General features: G+C 38.8%; 1 protein-coding gene across 20 annotated transcripts in view; it reads right to left on the reverse strand.

Moving 5' to 3' along the window:
* ICA1 (islet cell autoantigen 1) overlaps positions 1 to 17,598 on the reverse strand; it is a 149,431-nt gene that overhangs the window by 116,874 nt on the left and 14,959 nt on the right. For 6 of the 20 annotated variants that reach the window (XM_033420430.2, XM_049714827.1, XM_049714828.1 and 3 more), the window contains 4 exons: positions 14,533 to 14,634; positions 10,509 to 10,674; positions 6,973 to 7,045; positions 1,233 to 1,356 (listed from right to left, as the gene is read on the reverse strand). In XM_033420430.2, coding sequence (XP_033276321.1) covers positions 1,233 to 1,356; positions 6,973 to 7,045; positions 10,509 to 10,674; positions 14,533 to 14,549 — 380 coding nt within the window. In that variant the 5' untranslated portion in view covers positions 14,550 to 14,634. The remainder of the gene's footprint in view (positions 1 to 1,232; positions 1,357 to 6,972; positions 7,046 to 10,508; positions 10,675 to 14,532; positions 14,635 to 17,598) is intronic. The other 14 variants (XM_033420438.2, XM_033420446.2, XM_033420437.2 and 11 more) reach the window with 5 other exon arrangements.

A 17,598-nucleotide genomic window follows, 5' to 3' on the forward strand; every position in this document is an offset into this window, starting at 1 on the left:
GCAAAATTTGGGTTGTTTTTAATTTTCTCCTTTTGGTCTGTTCCTGTTTTAAAATTTTTCTAGAATGAGTATGTATTATTTTTGCAAGGAAAACAGTTATAAATAAGATTAAAAGGTGCAATTAAAGATTATAAACCAATGCTTCTCTTGGAAAACTGGGGTAGAGAACTATTGGAAATTGTTGCATTCAACTATGAAAGTTGGGGTCCAAATGTCATTAGAGTGAACCAGAATGCTCAGGAGGGGGAACCACTGAAAAATGCACACGTTTGGTTCTCTTTCTTTCCACCCCACCTTTCTTGGATCTTCATAGGAACACATGTATAACAGGTGGTGGCCTGCTTTTGGCCCACTGGGAGAGAAAGCGGTGAGGAAAAATTAACAGCAGAAGAAAATGTTGGACAGTTTGGGTGAGTGAAATTTTCGTGGCCCGAATATTTTTGGAGACTACCTACAAGCCTTACTTAGGTATAAAGTCTGCCTAATATTAGTGACTGACATTTTGGGGGGCTTGTTAGTTACTGGGGAAGGAGGAGGAGAGAAGGAATGTCACCTTCTCAGATACAAAGTGTGACTCTGTGCAGCGGCTCCTGTTTATTCCACATGGACCTTGAACGTAAGTTATGGTAGTGTCAAAAAAGAAATCACTGATCTATTACAATTTTCTCTGCACCAGAGCTTCTCAAACTTGAGTATGCATGGAAAACAACTGGGGACCCATTAAAATGCAGATTTGGATTCAGTAATTCTGGGGTGGGGCCTGGATTCTGCATTGCTAACAAACTCTCAGGTGAGGCTTTTGATGCTGCTGATCTAGGGTCTGAGCAGAACCGCGGAGGGCATCTTGAACAGCACCCCTCTCAAGTTAACTGCCCCCAGAGGGCACTCGGGGAACCCTTCTGCCTGGTCTCATTAGGCTCTTGCTTTAGTCAGCTGCTGGAAGGGGACTGGATGGCTTGCTATGAAGAACACTGAAGGTCAAATATAAGCCTAGGATAGCACTCACAGTGACTGGGGTATAACTATAGACCAGAAGAAATAGGAAAACATTTTTTAGAAGTTAATAGGGAAGGAAAAAGATTATACATGTTATCTGAATCAGAGTTAAGTACGAACAGACGAACAACCGTGAACAGAGGAGCTCCCAGTAGGAGGTTCCCTTCATGAATGAGTGGGTCCCAGGTCCTCAGGAGACCTCCCCCAACAACAGAGCACCAGTGCAGGCCACACACCTTTGCTGGGAAGAAAAGCAGAGGGCCTTTCCTGTCGCTTGCATCATTTTTCCTGCTCTGGTTTTATCCTGGAAGCCTTGGGATCGGAGAAATTTTCCCAGTTCGTTTTCTTCTTGAGACAAGACTGATGGAGAAAAGACCAAAAGGAGTCATGAACAATGAACATTTTTATGACAGAGAGGAGAGAGACAAATCACAAGGTCCTCTCTCTTCTAGAGGCAAAAACGAGACGAAATTAAATCCAAGTGGAAGGCTACAAGGTAAGCCTCCACCGCATTTAACTTTCATGCTGTTCTTCCATTTACGAAACGAGAGATCAAATTCACTTGAGTGCATCTGTCAGTGCGTTTGGTGCTCTGTAATCAGAACCAGAAAATGACCTCTGTACTGAAAAGCGAGCTGATAATGTGCTGCTTCGAGCTGAAATAAAAGAGTTGGGTCTGTCAAGTATGACTGTGGGAATCTTTTGTGGCTGCCTATAATGTAGGGCCAGTTTCCCCCTATTATTCCCTCTTCCTGACTTTTTGATCCCTGCTTTCTGAGTTACATTCCACTTGATTGTAAAGCAATTCAAATACCTTATCCATGGCATAGGTCTTGGCTGGAGCAGGGGGTGGAGGTTGAGGGTATGTAGGTAATCAAGTTGGTGACTTGGTGCATTTTTAAAATGCAGAGCTGGAACCCAATCTGAATTGCTAATGCCTAATCTTGACCTTACTCTTTGTTCTTATTTTATAAAATTGAGGTATAACTGACATACAACATTGCATTAGTTTCAGGCGTACAACATAATGATTCAATATTTGCATATATTTGGCCTTATTTTTTAAAGACAACCTCAGAGGGTGCTATTGGTGAGAAAGTGACTGGTACAAGCTCTCTACAGACTGATCTGGCAGTAAATATTAAAAAGTCAGAATTGTACACATCTTTTGACGTTGTACTTCTGTTAGGAGTAAACTACGTCCTGAGGAAGTAGTAAAATGGGCACAAAGATGTATATACAGATATAATCATAGGCTAGTTATTTATAGTAGCAAAACATTCTCTTTCCCTACCTTGGGGACTGATTTGATCAATGCAGTGCATCCACACAATGGATGCATGGGCTGCTAGGCAGCTACTGGTCCGAATACACATTCACCAACAGCTGAGCCACAGGCAAGCAGTGACACGGAGCTTCCCAGAATGGTTTTTCTCTGAACACAGACTTTGCTAGGGACACACTTTGAACACTACTCTTATTTCACATTTCTGTACTGACGCATTTACCAATCATTTGTCTCTAAAAATGCTTTCTAAATGCTACCAGGATTCTTGTCTGCTTTCATGAACAATCCAGACTTCTTTCAGAATGCATCCCATTCCTGACACTATCCCCCCCAACAACAGCTGTAAAACATTAGCCAGGAACCAAGAATCCAAAAGTGAAGGTTAAAGCTACGACTGCTTCCTTATTAATTTGTGACTAGCTTACACTCAACATTCCACGGAGAAGAGGCTTTAGAATCCATTCTTCCTGATGGTCAGTGACTACCCTCCTTCCTCTTCTGTTTCTCAAAATCAAGTTCATTGGTTAAAGCCTAGCTCAAATGCTACTTCCTCTGTGAAGCAGGTGATCCCTCTTTCTCTGTGACAGCAGCGCCCTCTCGGCACCTGGTACTGGGGTGTCCGTGGGTGGGCAACGTGTCTATCTTTCCCGTGAGAACCTAAGCTTTCTCAGGACAGGGACCTCATCCAAACTATGGATTCCCAAGACTGAGCATAGAGTCTTATTCAGGGCACTAATTAAATGCTTGTGAAATTGAACTAACTATAACTTTTGCCTTGTTATCGCTGTATACTTCACTCTAAATATTTATCTGATACTTATGTCCTGGTTCTAGGTAATTTTTAAAAATTCCTATAATTATATGAAGCTTTGTTGTTTTTTAATACCTTCCATTCTTCCTCCTCTCCACTTACTAATATGGGACTCAACTGCACAATAAGGGAAAATTTCACACTTTTGTTTATAACAGTATGAGGCTACTGTCACCTTTTTTACCTTGAAACCTCAAGTCACGTACAAATGAACACATGAACTTAAGGCTAGGAAGAAACCAATTCATGGTACCTGAATGACTACAAGGGTGGTGAAATGTACTCTTTCCTAAATAAACCTAAGTAGACTGAAGCACTTGAGAATCCATTTTTGGTTATTTTACACACTTGAGGATTAAACTTGGGCTGGAAAGACAGGCTTCATTTTAAGAGCTGGAATCTGGTAATGGGCAGCACTGCTCAGAGGGTGGTGGAAAAAGTTTGAGTGGCATCAGGCTACAGGTTGGATGACTTAGTGATGACTGTGTCATCTTCCAAGAAGGGATGTTCATTCCTTAATTTTAAAACTCAAATACTGAAATAAATTTATAGAAGTTTAAAATTCAGGTGCAATACAGGTATCAGATAACTCAAATGTTTCTACTTATAAGGTTTCACTCAACTGGGACTTAATTCAGAGACAAATAAAAATCTTTTCATGTTTAACTCCTAATTAGATTTTCAGATGTGCCCTGATAAGGGAACCAAAGAACTACAAAACCAATTAGCTTGGCAGCATTAATTCACTTAGCACAAATTTATGAATGATCTCATATGTACTAGGCACTGTTCTTGTCACTGGGAATAAAGAGATGGACAAGACACATGAGGACCCTGCTCTGAGGCAGTTTATGTTCAAGCAGCAGACAGAAAATAAAAAATATAAAACTCAAAACAAACTCTAAACACAAGAAGAAAAATACCAGATTGGGGGCGGGAGGGTGGCGAGTAAGAGAGAGTGATTGGTAGCTGCTTTGGGCTGGGTGGTCAGGGAAGGCATCTCTGAGCAGATGACCATTAAGCTGAGCTCTGAAGGATACGGGGCCACTAGAGACAATGAGGGCAGGGACATCCCAGATGGAGGAAACAGTGAGTGCAAAAGGCCTCAGGTCACATCGTGGGTAAGAGCAAAAGTGGCTGGAGAGGTGAACTGGGTCAGATTGTGTAGGAATTTGTAAGCCATGGAGTAGAAGTATACATCTTACTTCAAGTACTTATTGGAGACTTTTCAGCAGAGAAGCAATATGATCCAATGTACATTTTTATTTATTTTTAAAAATAAATTTATTTTATTTTATTTATTTAGTTTTGGCTGCTTTGGGTCTTCCTTGCTGTGCGTGGGCTTTCTCTAGTTGCGGTGAGCGGGGGCTACTCTTCGTTGTGGTGACTTCTCTTGCTGCAGAGCACGGGCTCTAGAGCACAGGCTCAGTAGTTGTGGCGCACGGGCTTAGCTGCTCCGCGACATGTGGGATCTTCCTGGACCAGGGCTCGAACCCACATCCCCTGCATTGGCAGGCGGATTCTTAACCACTGTGCCACCAAGGAAGCCCCAATGTACATTTTTAAGAAAGCTTTATTTTGAAATAATTTTAGGCTGATAGAAAAAATTGTAAATATTTGTAAACTCTGTAAATACAGAGTTCCTGTGTACCCTTCTTCCCCTAATGTTACATAACCATGGTAGAATAATCAAAATTAGGAAAATAACATTGGTACAATACCACTACCTAAACCACAATCTTATTGAATTTTCCTAGTTTTCCCATTAATGTCCTTTTTCTTTTCCAGGATCCCACGTTGAGTTGTCAAGCCTCTTTAGTCTCCTTCAACCTGTGACAGTTCCTCAGGCTTTTTTGTCTTTTATGACCTTGCCGCCCTTTAAGAGTACTGCTCAGGAATTTTGTGGACTGTCCCTCAACTTGGGTTTGTCTACTTTCTCATGATTAGACTGGGGTTACAGACTTGGGGGAAGGAAACCGCAGAGGTGGAGTGCCCTTCTTAGTGTTTCATATCAGGGCTACCGGAGATCAACACACATTATTACTGACGGTGTTAACCTCCATCATTTGGTTCATGTCATGTCTACTGGATTTCCCCACTGTAAAATTATGATTTTTTCCTTTTGTAATTATTAAAAATTTGGGGGGTAAATACAGAAGACTATGTAAAGGTCCAGTTTCTCCTCAAACTTTCACTCACTAATTAAAACATCTTTCAGTGAATCTTGCCTGCCACAGTTCTTACTGTGGTATTTACCTAATGGTGATGCTGTGGTTCCCTCATTCTTTCTAGATTTATTAATTGCAATTATTTTATAAGCAAGAACTGTCTCTTCTCCCCCATTTGTTTTTTTTTGTTTTCTTAGAAATAATAGCAGCATTTAATAACGTGAATGGATATAAGCTTAACACAAAAGTCAGATATATTTTTATTCTCCAGCAGCAAAAATACAGAAAACATAATTAAAAAGGGGATTCCACTTAGAACTGTATCAAAGAAATATTACGTGCATAAGAATAAATCCAAAAAATGATACCCAATACCTGTAAAGGAAAAATTCTAAAACTCTGTGAAGCAGTATTCAAGAGTACCCAACTAAAAAGATATAAACTATGTTTCTCGATAGGAAGACTTAATATCATGAAAATATCAGTTTGTTTTTTTGTTTATTTCCATATACACTCAATGGACATTTATCTTACTTCATGGGCTCTAACCTAATACAATCAGTTATTTTGCTCAAATTGTCCCAGCTTTGACCACTGGGAGCTCTGGGAGATTGCTGACTGCACTCTGACTGCAGTGCAGATGATGGGCTGGAGAAGGAAAAAGTGGAGGCAGGGAGATCAGTTAGGAAGCTGATGCAGCAAACCAAGTAAGAGTGCTGATGGTGGCCTGAACTAAGGCGGTGGCTGTGAAGAGGTACAGCAGGGAGAATCTGAAAGCAAAGTAGGTGACAAAATGGACCAGCATTTGTGGCTGACTGGATATGGGACAGAGGAATGTTGGGGGCAGTGTGTCATGTGTCTGGATTCCTCATACCCAAGACTATGGAGTTCTAGCCCTGGAGAAGTCTTAGCTCAAACACTTAGTAAATAGTAACACAGGTAATTTACAAAATTCTGCCTCTAAGTCCTAGGATTTTGTACTTCCAAAAAACAGTCTTCATAAAAGTTTACTAATGAAGGAAAATGCCCAACTGTTAATTTGTGATTACTGGAAAGGGGTTTGGCAGTAGTCAGAAACAAACTTCTCAGAGTTTAGTCTCAGAAATACAGAAATTGTACTCTTCAATGACCTACAAATGGAAATTTAAAAACATACTAACGTACAACTTGATATTTAGTATTTCAGAGACAATTTTGCTGGTAATTATTTTAAGATGGGATGACGATAGGAAAATCTTGTTCCCTAAAAAACCCAATATCTGACATAGAAAATGTTCAGGAAGAAGCGCTGTCAACAAAATATAGTCAATGAATTAACTGTTGCCTTCTCTCTCCATTTGGTCATTTTAAAAGGAACAAAATTGGACATAAGAGAGCCTGGGCAATCAAATAAAAACAATGCCAAATCCCAAGATATAAAACTGAAAAAACTTTTTTATAATTAGGAAAATAAATGGCACGTACTTATCCATGGTAGACTCAATGTAAAATTCTTCTGTTATGGTATTTGCATTGAAAAACAGCCTATGTAAAGAATTTCCGATAAAATGATTAAAGACCCCACCCCACCAATTAAAGAGCAAAGACAGACACTCCTAAACAGTAGTTTCCTTGTCTTGCTTCCTAAACATATAAAATTATATATTAAGGCAAAATATCCAATTTCTTACTGTCTATTTGGTCAATATTCACACTTATGGCATACTTACAACAGATTCTCTTTTGATAGAGTACAATTGCTTTAGACAAGTCCAGACAGGTTCTCTGAATCGAGTGAAACAGCTATAATAAAAATACAAACAAAATGCTAAACAAAACAGACAGCAGTGAAATAAAAAACAAATTATATTGAATATAACCATAGCATTTGATTTGCCCACTAAAAACAAGATCGTATGCCTAAATGAGCTTGGTGTTACGTGGCGTACTGAACAGAAAATGTGACCAAAGCTTTTAAATATGCCCCTATTTTTCTATATTTATTAGAATTCATCAGCTCTGTGATCTACATTGAGATCTGCAGAAGGATGATTTCCTCCAGACATTGAAATAATAGCTGAAAACCAGAAATCCTAAGTGAGGGGCCCAATTAGAGGCCTTGGTAAACCAGAGACCCAATATTCCTTCATAATCGAATTTATTTCTTTTACCACTTACTGTCTTTTTTTTCAGCTGGAAGATCTGTCAATTAAGCATCTTATTTAAAACACAACATTAGCTTACTTTGTGATCCTAATGCATTTTACGGCAGGCTTAAACAACTCTATAAAAACAAACAAATATCAATCAGCTGAATGTTCTGTCTGCTTTGAAGAGATCTGGTAAAACGGAGTTTAGCTAGCAGCTCCTGTCACTCATTATTTTCCCAATTATTTCATAAAATATACAGAGAAGAAACCTAATGTCATGCTATGGCCATAACAGAGAAAATTAAGGGAAAAGCAGGTGGGCTGTATGGAGAAGAATCTCACTAGATTTTAACTTATGGTGGTTCTGGTCTTTGCTTCAGAAATGGAGACAGTTCAAGAGAAGACAGAACAATTGTAAACCAACTATACTCCAATAAAAATTTAAAAAGAAAAACAGAAGACAGAGCAGAGACTTCACACTTTCTCCATCCTCTGTCCACCGACTCAGAGACCAGGGCTGCTATCAATTAGAAAACCTGGCAGACAAACATTATGCCTCTGAGGAGCCATCCAGGGAAGCAGGGCAAGGGATTCTTCTCTCTTCCCTGGCTTACTGGCCATGGTGATGTAGCAATTATGCCCTAGTACTACAAAGCACTTCACAGTTGGGTCAAAACAGAAGATCGGCTTCATGATATAAATGATCAAATGTTCTAATAAAAATGAATGCATGCATATATACTTGAAAGATTAAAAAACATGCCTATGAATGCTTAATATGATAAATCTTGGTCATGTAAAGTATAAATTTTACTAAATCTCATGTCATTACACTTCCTCCTCTACCTATTTAGGGAAAAAACAAAAACCCTTTACCATAAAACAAAACAGAAAATCAGCAGTCTGAGTATGTTCCTTAACAAATGCTTGATAACGGTATTCTGGGTCACAAACTATCAACACATTCCTGAACATAGGAGCAAGGACGTTAAAGAAAGTATGTTCAAGGGCTATTCTGCTGTTACTGTTCACTTTTTAAAAACTGAAGTATAAATTAAATGCAATAAAATGCACACCTCTGGAGAGTTCAGTTCTGTGAGTTTGACAATTGTATACACTCTTGTAATCATACCCAAAGTAAGATAAGAAACATTTCCACTATCTAGTCAGTCTGCTCTGCTGTGGCAACCACTAAAAGACTTCTGTCACCACAGGTTAGTTTTGTCAGTTCTTGTACTTAAGAGCTGTTTTTCAGAAAATGATTTCATTAACAAGCAATTCTGACAAATATTTAAACTTAGTGAACATTTCTACATGAGCTTCCCAACAGACTGTAATAGAATCTGACCATCATTACAGCTTGGCATACAAGCTTTCTTTGCCAGCAGAATACAAGTTCTTGTTTCATCAGCTAGTCTTCTATGGATAACTTAGTTGAAAAGCACATCAAAATGGTCTGCACATCGTTTTCATATGCTTTATTGGTGGAATCCGTTCTCCTTCTCTATAAACATCAACATCGGTATTAAAACATTCCTGCAACAGAAATCTTTATCATGTGTAAAATGATTAGTCACAGTTAAGTACTTTGGATGCTATGTGCCTAGGACAGCAGGTATTTTGATTAAAGTACAGTTGGTTCAGTGAAAATGCTTCTGCAAGAACCTAAATATAAACATAAAATGACTGTATTGTGTTTCACGTGCTAGAAAATAACATATTCAATTACTTTTTGAGTAATGCTTGTATTTACTAGGTTGTTAAGAGGAAAAAAAGATAAATCTATAAGATGTGAAAAGCATATGCAACTTACAATCATTTCAATTCTATTTAGAATACTAAAATCAGAATAGAGGTTTCCTGGCTCTACTTTTCTCCGTTGAAGCAATCTCTGCTAGAACATCTCTGTCAAACCCAGCTTCTGTTAGAACAATTCCACTGACAGGAGAAAGGGTTGGGAACTCATCTTAACTGCATTAACACGTACACTTATACAGTTAATACTTACTGAATGTGTACTGAGTGTCATGGAATCTGACCCCCTGGTGGAGGGAAGGCAGGCAAACAAACAGACACTTGAGATAATTCCATGAGAGATGAGTACTATGAATAGTGGCCCTGGGTCTGGTTCTACCGTCAGATGCACAGAATGAATCTTATCCCTCTTCCACATGACAGGCCTTCCCAGAGAACTGACAATTAACATATTTCCCCTCAACCTCTCTGTTCCAGAATAACCATGGCTTGCACCACCCTGGTCACCCTTCTCAGAAAGCTTTATGAAATCTCGAGCTTTTGATTTTTGTCTCATTAAGTGTTCAGCTCAGTAACTTTAGCTTATGTATTAAATTTAGATATCATTCTGAATTCTTATCAGACCACGTGACATGTTATCTCTCTCTGTGCCCTGTCATTCACAGAAGTGTTAAGTACGCTTTTTAAATTTTGGGTTTTTTAAAATTAATTTTTCTTGGAGTATAGTTGACTTACAATGTTGTGTTAGTTTCTGCTGTACAGCAAATGCTTTTTAAATTCTGATCTAAAGTACTGGCAGAATGTCCAGCAATCAGGGAATTAGTGGGCCTTTAACCAGTTGTACTAGTATTCAAGGATCATTCAGATATGAATTCAAGCTTACTGTATTATTAACTAGTCTAAATAAATATTGGTTAATTCAATTCTAGAATTTTCCAGGATTCAATACAAGCTTATTAGACTCACTTTCCAGGATCTTTTGCCGTCATCCTGTTTTCTTTTTTTTTCTAAATGTAAACATTTGCCTGACCCTAGTGTTGCTATCACTGGCAATGGCTCTTTGAGTGCATTAATGTTTTTCAACAAACATTTATTGAGAATTTACCACATTCCATGCATTCCAACGAAGTGCTTGAAAAACAAATTAACTGAGGCATACTGGGGGTTACAGGAGAATTTGTGGGTTTTTAAAAAATATGCTGGGATTGAGTTAATCTGATCCTAGGTTTTCCTTATGAACTAGCTGTTTGCAGTATGTTTTCAAATACAAAGCACACCTATGCTTGCCCCCGTGAATACATTCTCAGACCCTGAGCCTAGCAAGGTGGCTGTGCTGGGGCTGAGGGCAATGAAGCGCTCACCTCCAGCTTGGCATCCAGGTCGGCGTCAGAGGCAACGACGTGTTCGTCTTCCTTCTTCCCTGTGGCTTTAATAAAGGCCTGCTTCGTTTCCCAATACTTCTGCTGCATCTTATTTACAACTGATTTATCTTGAGCATATCGATCGTGTAAGTCCCAGGGATAACTGCTAAAAGGCATTCGAAGAGCCATTTTACTCATGACTTTCAAAAAAGTTAAGATATTATAGTGTGAACAAATGTATCCAAACATTTACAACATTAATAAACATATAAGTACTTTCTTACATGGTTATTACACCAAAAGGTTAATCAAGTCTAACTTATACCAAAACCTTAAAAGTTAGTGAGGAAATTAAGAAACTTTTGCAGGAAATTGAGAAACTAAACCTTGAGGAGTTTAGATATCCAAAGACTGGACACACTCCTTTCAGAAGTAGACAAAGTGAGGCCAAGTCAGGCAAGGTGACTGCCTCAAGCACCCCAGTGAGTCAGAGATAAAGCTGAACACCAATGTTCTCTCCAGCCCAGCATTACGGCCAACAATGAAGTGATGGCAGAAAAGTAGAGATAAGGGGCTGAAAAACAGCATACATCAAATCTGTATCACAGAGGTACCTAACACAGTCAAACTCATAGAATCAGAGAATAGAATGGTGGTTTCCAGAGGTTGAGGAGGAAATGGGAAATTACTAATCGACGGGCATACAGTTTCAACGGTGCAAGGTGAATAAGTTCTAGAGATCTGCTGTACAACACTGTGCCTAGAGTTCACAGCACTGTATTCTACACTTAAAAGTTTGTTAAAAGGGTAGATCTCATGTTTAGTATTCTTACTACAGTCAAATAAAATTTTGAAAAATAAAAAAGTATTAAAAAATTGATTATGGGTTTCTCATACTAAAACTTCAAATTCTTAAACATAAATGCTTAAAATACCGACAGGAAGCCATTCTTCAGGAACAGCACAGTGAAGATCATATCAAAAAGTATGTAAGGAAGAAATTGGAAAAAAATTCAATTCAGAATGAAATGGAGTTCTGTAAAAGTGACCAGGGTACCCAAATATTGACAGAAAGTTTGCCACTGGTGTTCCATCCCTCCTTGCTTTGTCTACACCTCCCTCCTGTCTAAGGTTCCCGTCCAAAAGCTCACACAGGACCCCCAGGCATCTCCCTCTGCAGACATGTAACTTCTTCCACCCCATCCCATTAGCACTCAAAATGTGCCAGACTTGTGTCCTAAAACAGAAATTGCTTTATACTACTATACCAAAATATGTATCTCAAAACTCGATGATTTACACTCTCCTGCCAGATAACATTTACAAGTTTCAATTCACACATTTGTTCTTAAAAAATCAGTTTCAGATGACTTCCTTAGCAATGGTTATCTTTGGAAAGAGGAGAAGGATTATGGTTTACTTTATGTCTTTCTGCATCAATTCAAAGTTTGGAATAAGTCCACATATTTCATGTACAGGCATGATGACTGTACTTAATAATATTGTATTCAACACTGGAAATAGGCTAGGAGAGGAGCATTACTCTTCATGTGCACTCATCACACACAAAAAGTGGTAACTATAAAAGGAGATGATATGTTGGGACTTCCCTGGTGGGGAAGTGGTTAAGACTCCGTGCTCCCAATGCAGGGGGCCCAGGTTCGATCCCTGGTCAGGGAACTAGATCCCACATGCATGCCACAACTAAGAGTTTGCATGCCACAACTAAGGAGCCCGTGTGCTACCCACCTACTGCAACTAAAGACCCAGAGCAACCAAATAAATTAATTAAATAAATTTAAAAAGATGGTATGTTAACTAGCTTGACTGTAGTAATCATTTCACTATGCATATCAAATTATATTGCACACCTTAAATATATATAATTTTTATTTAAAACATATAAATAAAAACCATTTTATTATGAGCTTAAATCAGAGAAAATAAGATGAAAATATGTATAACTTTTATGTAAAAGATAATCCCTCTACACAGTATGTGCATTAAAAGATGGTAAAAATATACTCCCCCAAACTGTGGCTATTTCAGGGCAAAGGAATTTTAAGAGTGGGGACTAGGATGGATTTCTTTCTATTGTGGTTTTTGTTTTTGGTTTTGGTTTTTTTTGCGGTACGCGGGCCTCTCACTGCTGTGGCCTCTCCCGTTGTGGAGCACAGGCTCCAGACGCGCAGGCTCAGCGGCCATGGCTCACGGGCCCAGCCGCTCCGCGGCATGTGGGATCTTCCCGCACCGGGGCACGAACCCGTGTCCCCTGCATTGGCAGGCGGACTCTCAACCACTGCGCCACCAGGGAAGCCCAGTTTTTTTTGTTTTTTTGGTCAAAGGTCATGGATTAACAACAAAAAAATTCTATTTCGAGGGGGAATAAAAGGACTTTAGAGGTCATTTAGTGAACATGCCTCACCCGTTATTTAACAAATGAGGAATCTTAGGTTTCAAAACGTTAAGAATCTTGCCCAAAATCACACAGGATTAAAATCCAAGGCTCTAAATCCCAGCGTAGTGCGCATTTCAATGTTCTCTGCAGCCCTTGTATTTCAGCAGCAAGCAATGAAGTGGCACAGTAATGGGAGAAGGACTATGGGGAAGGGCTCATCTCCTGGGACTCTCCAATCTCTCCTAGGTGGATGACAACTACCTACTTCCCTGAGCCTGCTGCCAGGATATGACAGCCATTACGAGGGTCACAGGATGAAGCCATCCTTTTGTCTTAATGAGGCAAGCTGGAACAATTAAAAAAATAGTCTGACAACTCTTACAGAGCTGTCAGATGGGGATACTCAGGGAAACTAAATCCCTTAGCTATTTATTAATTACCTTTTAAAGCTCATTACATTTTAAGACATGCAAAGTACTTTTAAAGTTTGACATTTGATATTACAGAGGACTTGGACCTGACTGCTTCTCTACTGAGAGAGGAGGGATTAAGAAGTATATTCATTGGGGCGCTAACCGTAGCGCAGCGGTTAAGAATCTGCCTGCCAATGCAGGGGACACAGGTTCGAGCCCTGGTCCAGGAAGATCCCACACGTCGCGGAGCAACTAAGCCCATGCGCCACAACTACTGAGCCTGCGCTCTAGAGCCCATGAGCCGCAACTACTGAAACCCGCGCACCTAGAGTCCGTGCTCCGCAACAAGAGAAGCCACCGCAATGAGAAGCCCACGCACCGCAACAAAGAGTAGCCCCCACTCGCCACAACTAGAGAAAGCCTGCACGCAGCAACAAAGACCCAACTCAGCCAAAAATAAATAAGTAAATAAATAAATTTATTTAAAAATGTATATTCCTTATTATAATCAATTGTACCTTTGAAAAATGAAAATATGCAATGCACTTTTTCATGATGCAAATTAAAGAAGGTAAAAAACGACAAAGATCTGCTTGCCCAGTGGATCAAGGTTTCAGAAGGGTTCAGAAACACTGCTTGTAACAGAACTGGAATTTATAAGTGGTTTAACATGCTGTTAGATGCTTTATAGGCATGTAAAAGGCAGTGATAACACTGCCATGTAATTACCACATCTATTTTATTCAGCATCATCTACTTCCAACCATGACTGGCTCCTGAATGTTCATGAAGGTTGAAGTCATGACTATATATTAATGAGTCTGAGTTATTTTTATTGTTATTTTATAGCTGCCCTATATAAAATTCCCTTATAACCCTAATATTTGAAGTTGTAAATAAGACAGATTAAAAAATGTATCAACTCATTACACTGAAAAAAATGGTGGTAAGAATAGCCATTGTTAGATTCCCAGGAGAAAGTGACACATAAATGAATTTCTTAGAGAATATTTTTGATTATTGGTTTTCATATTACATTTAGTAGGGATACTGAAAACTTGACTATACTCAACATTGGGTATAGGCTAACAGGTTATTTACTGCTATTGTGACTCTTGATTTTTCCATTCAGTAGACATTTATTGAGCATATACTACATGCTTTCTTCTTTCATTAGCCTCTCCCAGTTCAGAAGAGACAACAAATTACTTACCATTTGTGTCCTGACATGTTTCCTTCTTCTTCCTTTTCTACTGTTGATGATTTGGGGAGAAGAGACAGGGAAAAAGCATGAGAGGATAAGTTATATTATAACCTGAAATAAAACAAATATATTTAACAGTTACACACTATATTATAATTATACATTAATTTGACACATATAAAGTTTTTCAATCTAAGCCATTTCCAGTTGTATCTTGGGGGCCAAACATTACACAGTATCACTGTACCCCAACGTCTAGAGTAGTTTAGTTAAGTAACACTGGAAGAAATATCCTCAATGAAGTTTAAGAAGTGAACAGGCAAGTTGAATGAAAAAAGCAGGTTGCAAAAGACTACATAAAATATGAGACTGTAACATTCCAAACAATACTCTATATTGTTGAAATATACAAACATTATAGAGTGAAGGTATAAAGAATTGCATATGAAGGACGAACACTAAATTCCAAACAGCAGTTACCACTGCAGTGGGGATGGGGAATATTATTTGAGAGGAGTATACAGGGACTTTGTACCCATAATATTTTCTTTGATAAGCTAGGTGGTGAGTATACTGCATCTGTCTGTCTCTTTACAGATTTTAAATCTTTCATAATCAGTATTTCTAGAAGGTAAACCAACACATTGCAAAAACAAAAACAAACAAAAAGAATTGATAACCCAGAACAAGATACCAAGAAGGGTACAAAGGAGGAAAATGAGATTATTTCAGTTTTGACCAACCAAGTACTGTATTTTCATCTCATTAGTAAATATGGGAGTCACTTGATGCCTTTGCCCCTCACTCCACTTGCCCCCCTCGTGGGAGCTAGCCAACCCCAGGGAGGGGCAGAGACAGCCAGCCCAGCCACACTTGCCTACCAGTTACTGGAAAGAACGGAGAGTTTGCTACCTAAAGGAATGGCCTCTGACCAGACACAGACTGCTGGCCACTGGAGTGAATGCTCAGAGTGTGAATGCTCTGGCTACTTCAACAACATAAACCCAATCGTTCTCCCTCTGCCTCAGAAAGGGTCCTAACAACCAGGATCCCTAAAATGATCAGAGTTTCCAAGGCTTTTTTTTTTTTTAATTTATTTATTTGGGTGCACCGGGTCTTAGTTGCAGCACATGGGATCTTTGCTGCCGCATGCAGGATCTTCATTTGTGTCATGCAGGTTCTTTAGTTGCAGCATGTGGGATCTAGATCGTTCCCCGACCAGGGATTGAACCTGGGTCCCCTGCATTGGGAGTGCGCAGTCTTAGCCACTGGACCACCAGGGAAGTCTCTCCAAGGCTTTTAAAAAATGTTTTGAGGGAACGCAATTGAGGTGTTGATATTCCAGGCTTCAGGTATGGGGACAGGAAAGAGGAAGGACATTTTCTTAGAGTGTCCGGATGCCTCTGAAATGACAGCATCCCGTAACCAGCATCTCTCTTCTTCCTGGAGAGCATCCATGTGCTTTTTGGCCATTTGCATATCTTCTTTGGAGAAATGTCTATTCAAGTCCTTTGCCTATTTTTTTAATTGGGTAATTTTTTTAATTGTATTATAGGAGTTCTTTATATATTCTGGATATTAACCCCTTCTTTGATATATGGTTTGCAAATATTTTCTCCCATTTGGTAGGTTGCCTTTTCACTGTTGATTGTTCTGTTTGCTGCAATTTTTTGATTAATTTTTGATTATTAATATATTTAACAATGAGTTCTTTATAGTATAATAGATAATAAAAATCACTAAACAAACTGCCCTTTTCCTGAACTTTCAGGCTATTCCCAGATTATGATGCCATACAGCAGTGTTCCTCACGGTATTGCTTACAAGTCAGTTACGCAGAATCTTCTGGGGTGTTAACATGAAGATTCCTGGGCCCCATCCCTTACCTACTGAACTAGAATTTCTGGAAATGGGTTTGGGAATCTGCATTTGTAACAGGTTTTGCAAGTGATTCTTAAGCACATTAAAGTCTGAGAACCACAGCTAAATGGCACAAAGGAAAAATCCTCTCTAGAAATAGATCATTCTTGAACAAACTTCTGGATTATATAAGGCACTTGAACAAAGGAATCACGGGTGGCAAAATCAGGTCAGCCTACAGGGGATATCTGAATGTCTCATGAGATGGCAGTTGCAGCCAGCACTTGCATCTCTTTTAATGTATGTTTCAGTCCCATACACCAGGGACAATTAATAAACATTTTAAGATTTACTGACAAAATCCATCTCATCTGGTCTATCACCTTCTAAATCCACAGTGTCAAAAGAACTATTTAAAAAAATTGTTATAATTCTCATCTGTTCATTCATTTCATTTCAACAGTTTGATTTATCAAACATGCATCGAGCATTTAATTAACATGTGGCAGGCACTGTCCCTGGCCTCAAGGAACCTAGAGTCTAGATCAGCTCTGTCCAATAGAAATATACTATGAGCTACATAAGTAATTTTAAATGATCTAATAACCATATTAAAAAAGTAAAAAAAAATAAACCCACACATATATGGTCAATTAATTCACGACAAAGGAGCCAGGAATATACAATGGGGAAAGGACAGTCTCTTCAATAAATAGTGTTGGAAAAACTGGACAGCTACATGTAAAAGAACAAAACTAGACTAGTGTCTCACATCATGCACAAAAATAAATTCAAAACGGATTAAAGAATTAAATGTAAGACCTGAAACCATAAAACTCCTAGAAGAAAACATAGCCAGTAATCTCCTTGACATAGGTCTTGACAATAACTTTTTGAATCTGACAACAAAAGCAAAAATAAGTAAGTGGGACATCATACTAAAAGGCTTCTACTTCCTGCCTAGCAAAGGAAACCATCAACAAAATGTAAGGCAACCTACTGAATGGGAGAAAATATTTGCAAATCATATATCTGATATGGGGTTAATATCCAAAATATATAAAGAACTCATACAACTCAATTAGCAAAAGCAATCTGATTAAAAGATGGGCAGTAGATCTGAATAGACATTCTTCTCAAGAAGACATAGAGATGGACAACAGGTACATGAAAATATGCTTAACATTACTAATCATCAGGGAAATGCAAATCAAA

Source organism: Orcinus orca, chromosome 9, assembly GCF_937001465.1.
Source record: "Orcinus orca chromosome 9, mOrcOrc1.1, whole genome shotgun sequence".
NCBI lineage: Eukaryota > Metazoa > Chordata > Mammalia > Artiodactyla > Delphinidae > Orcinus > Orcinus orca.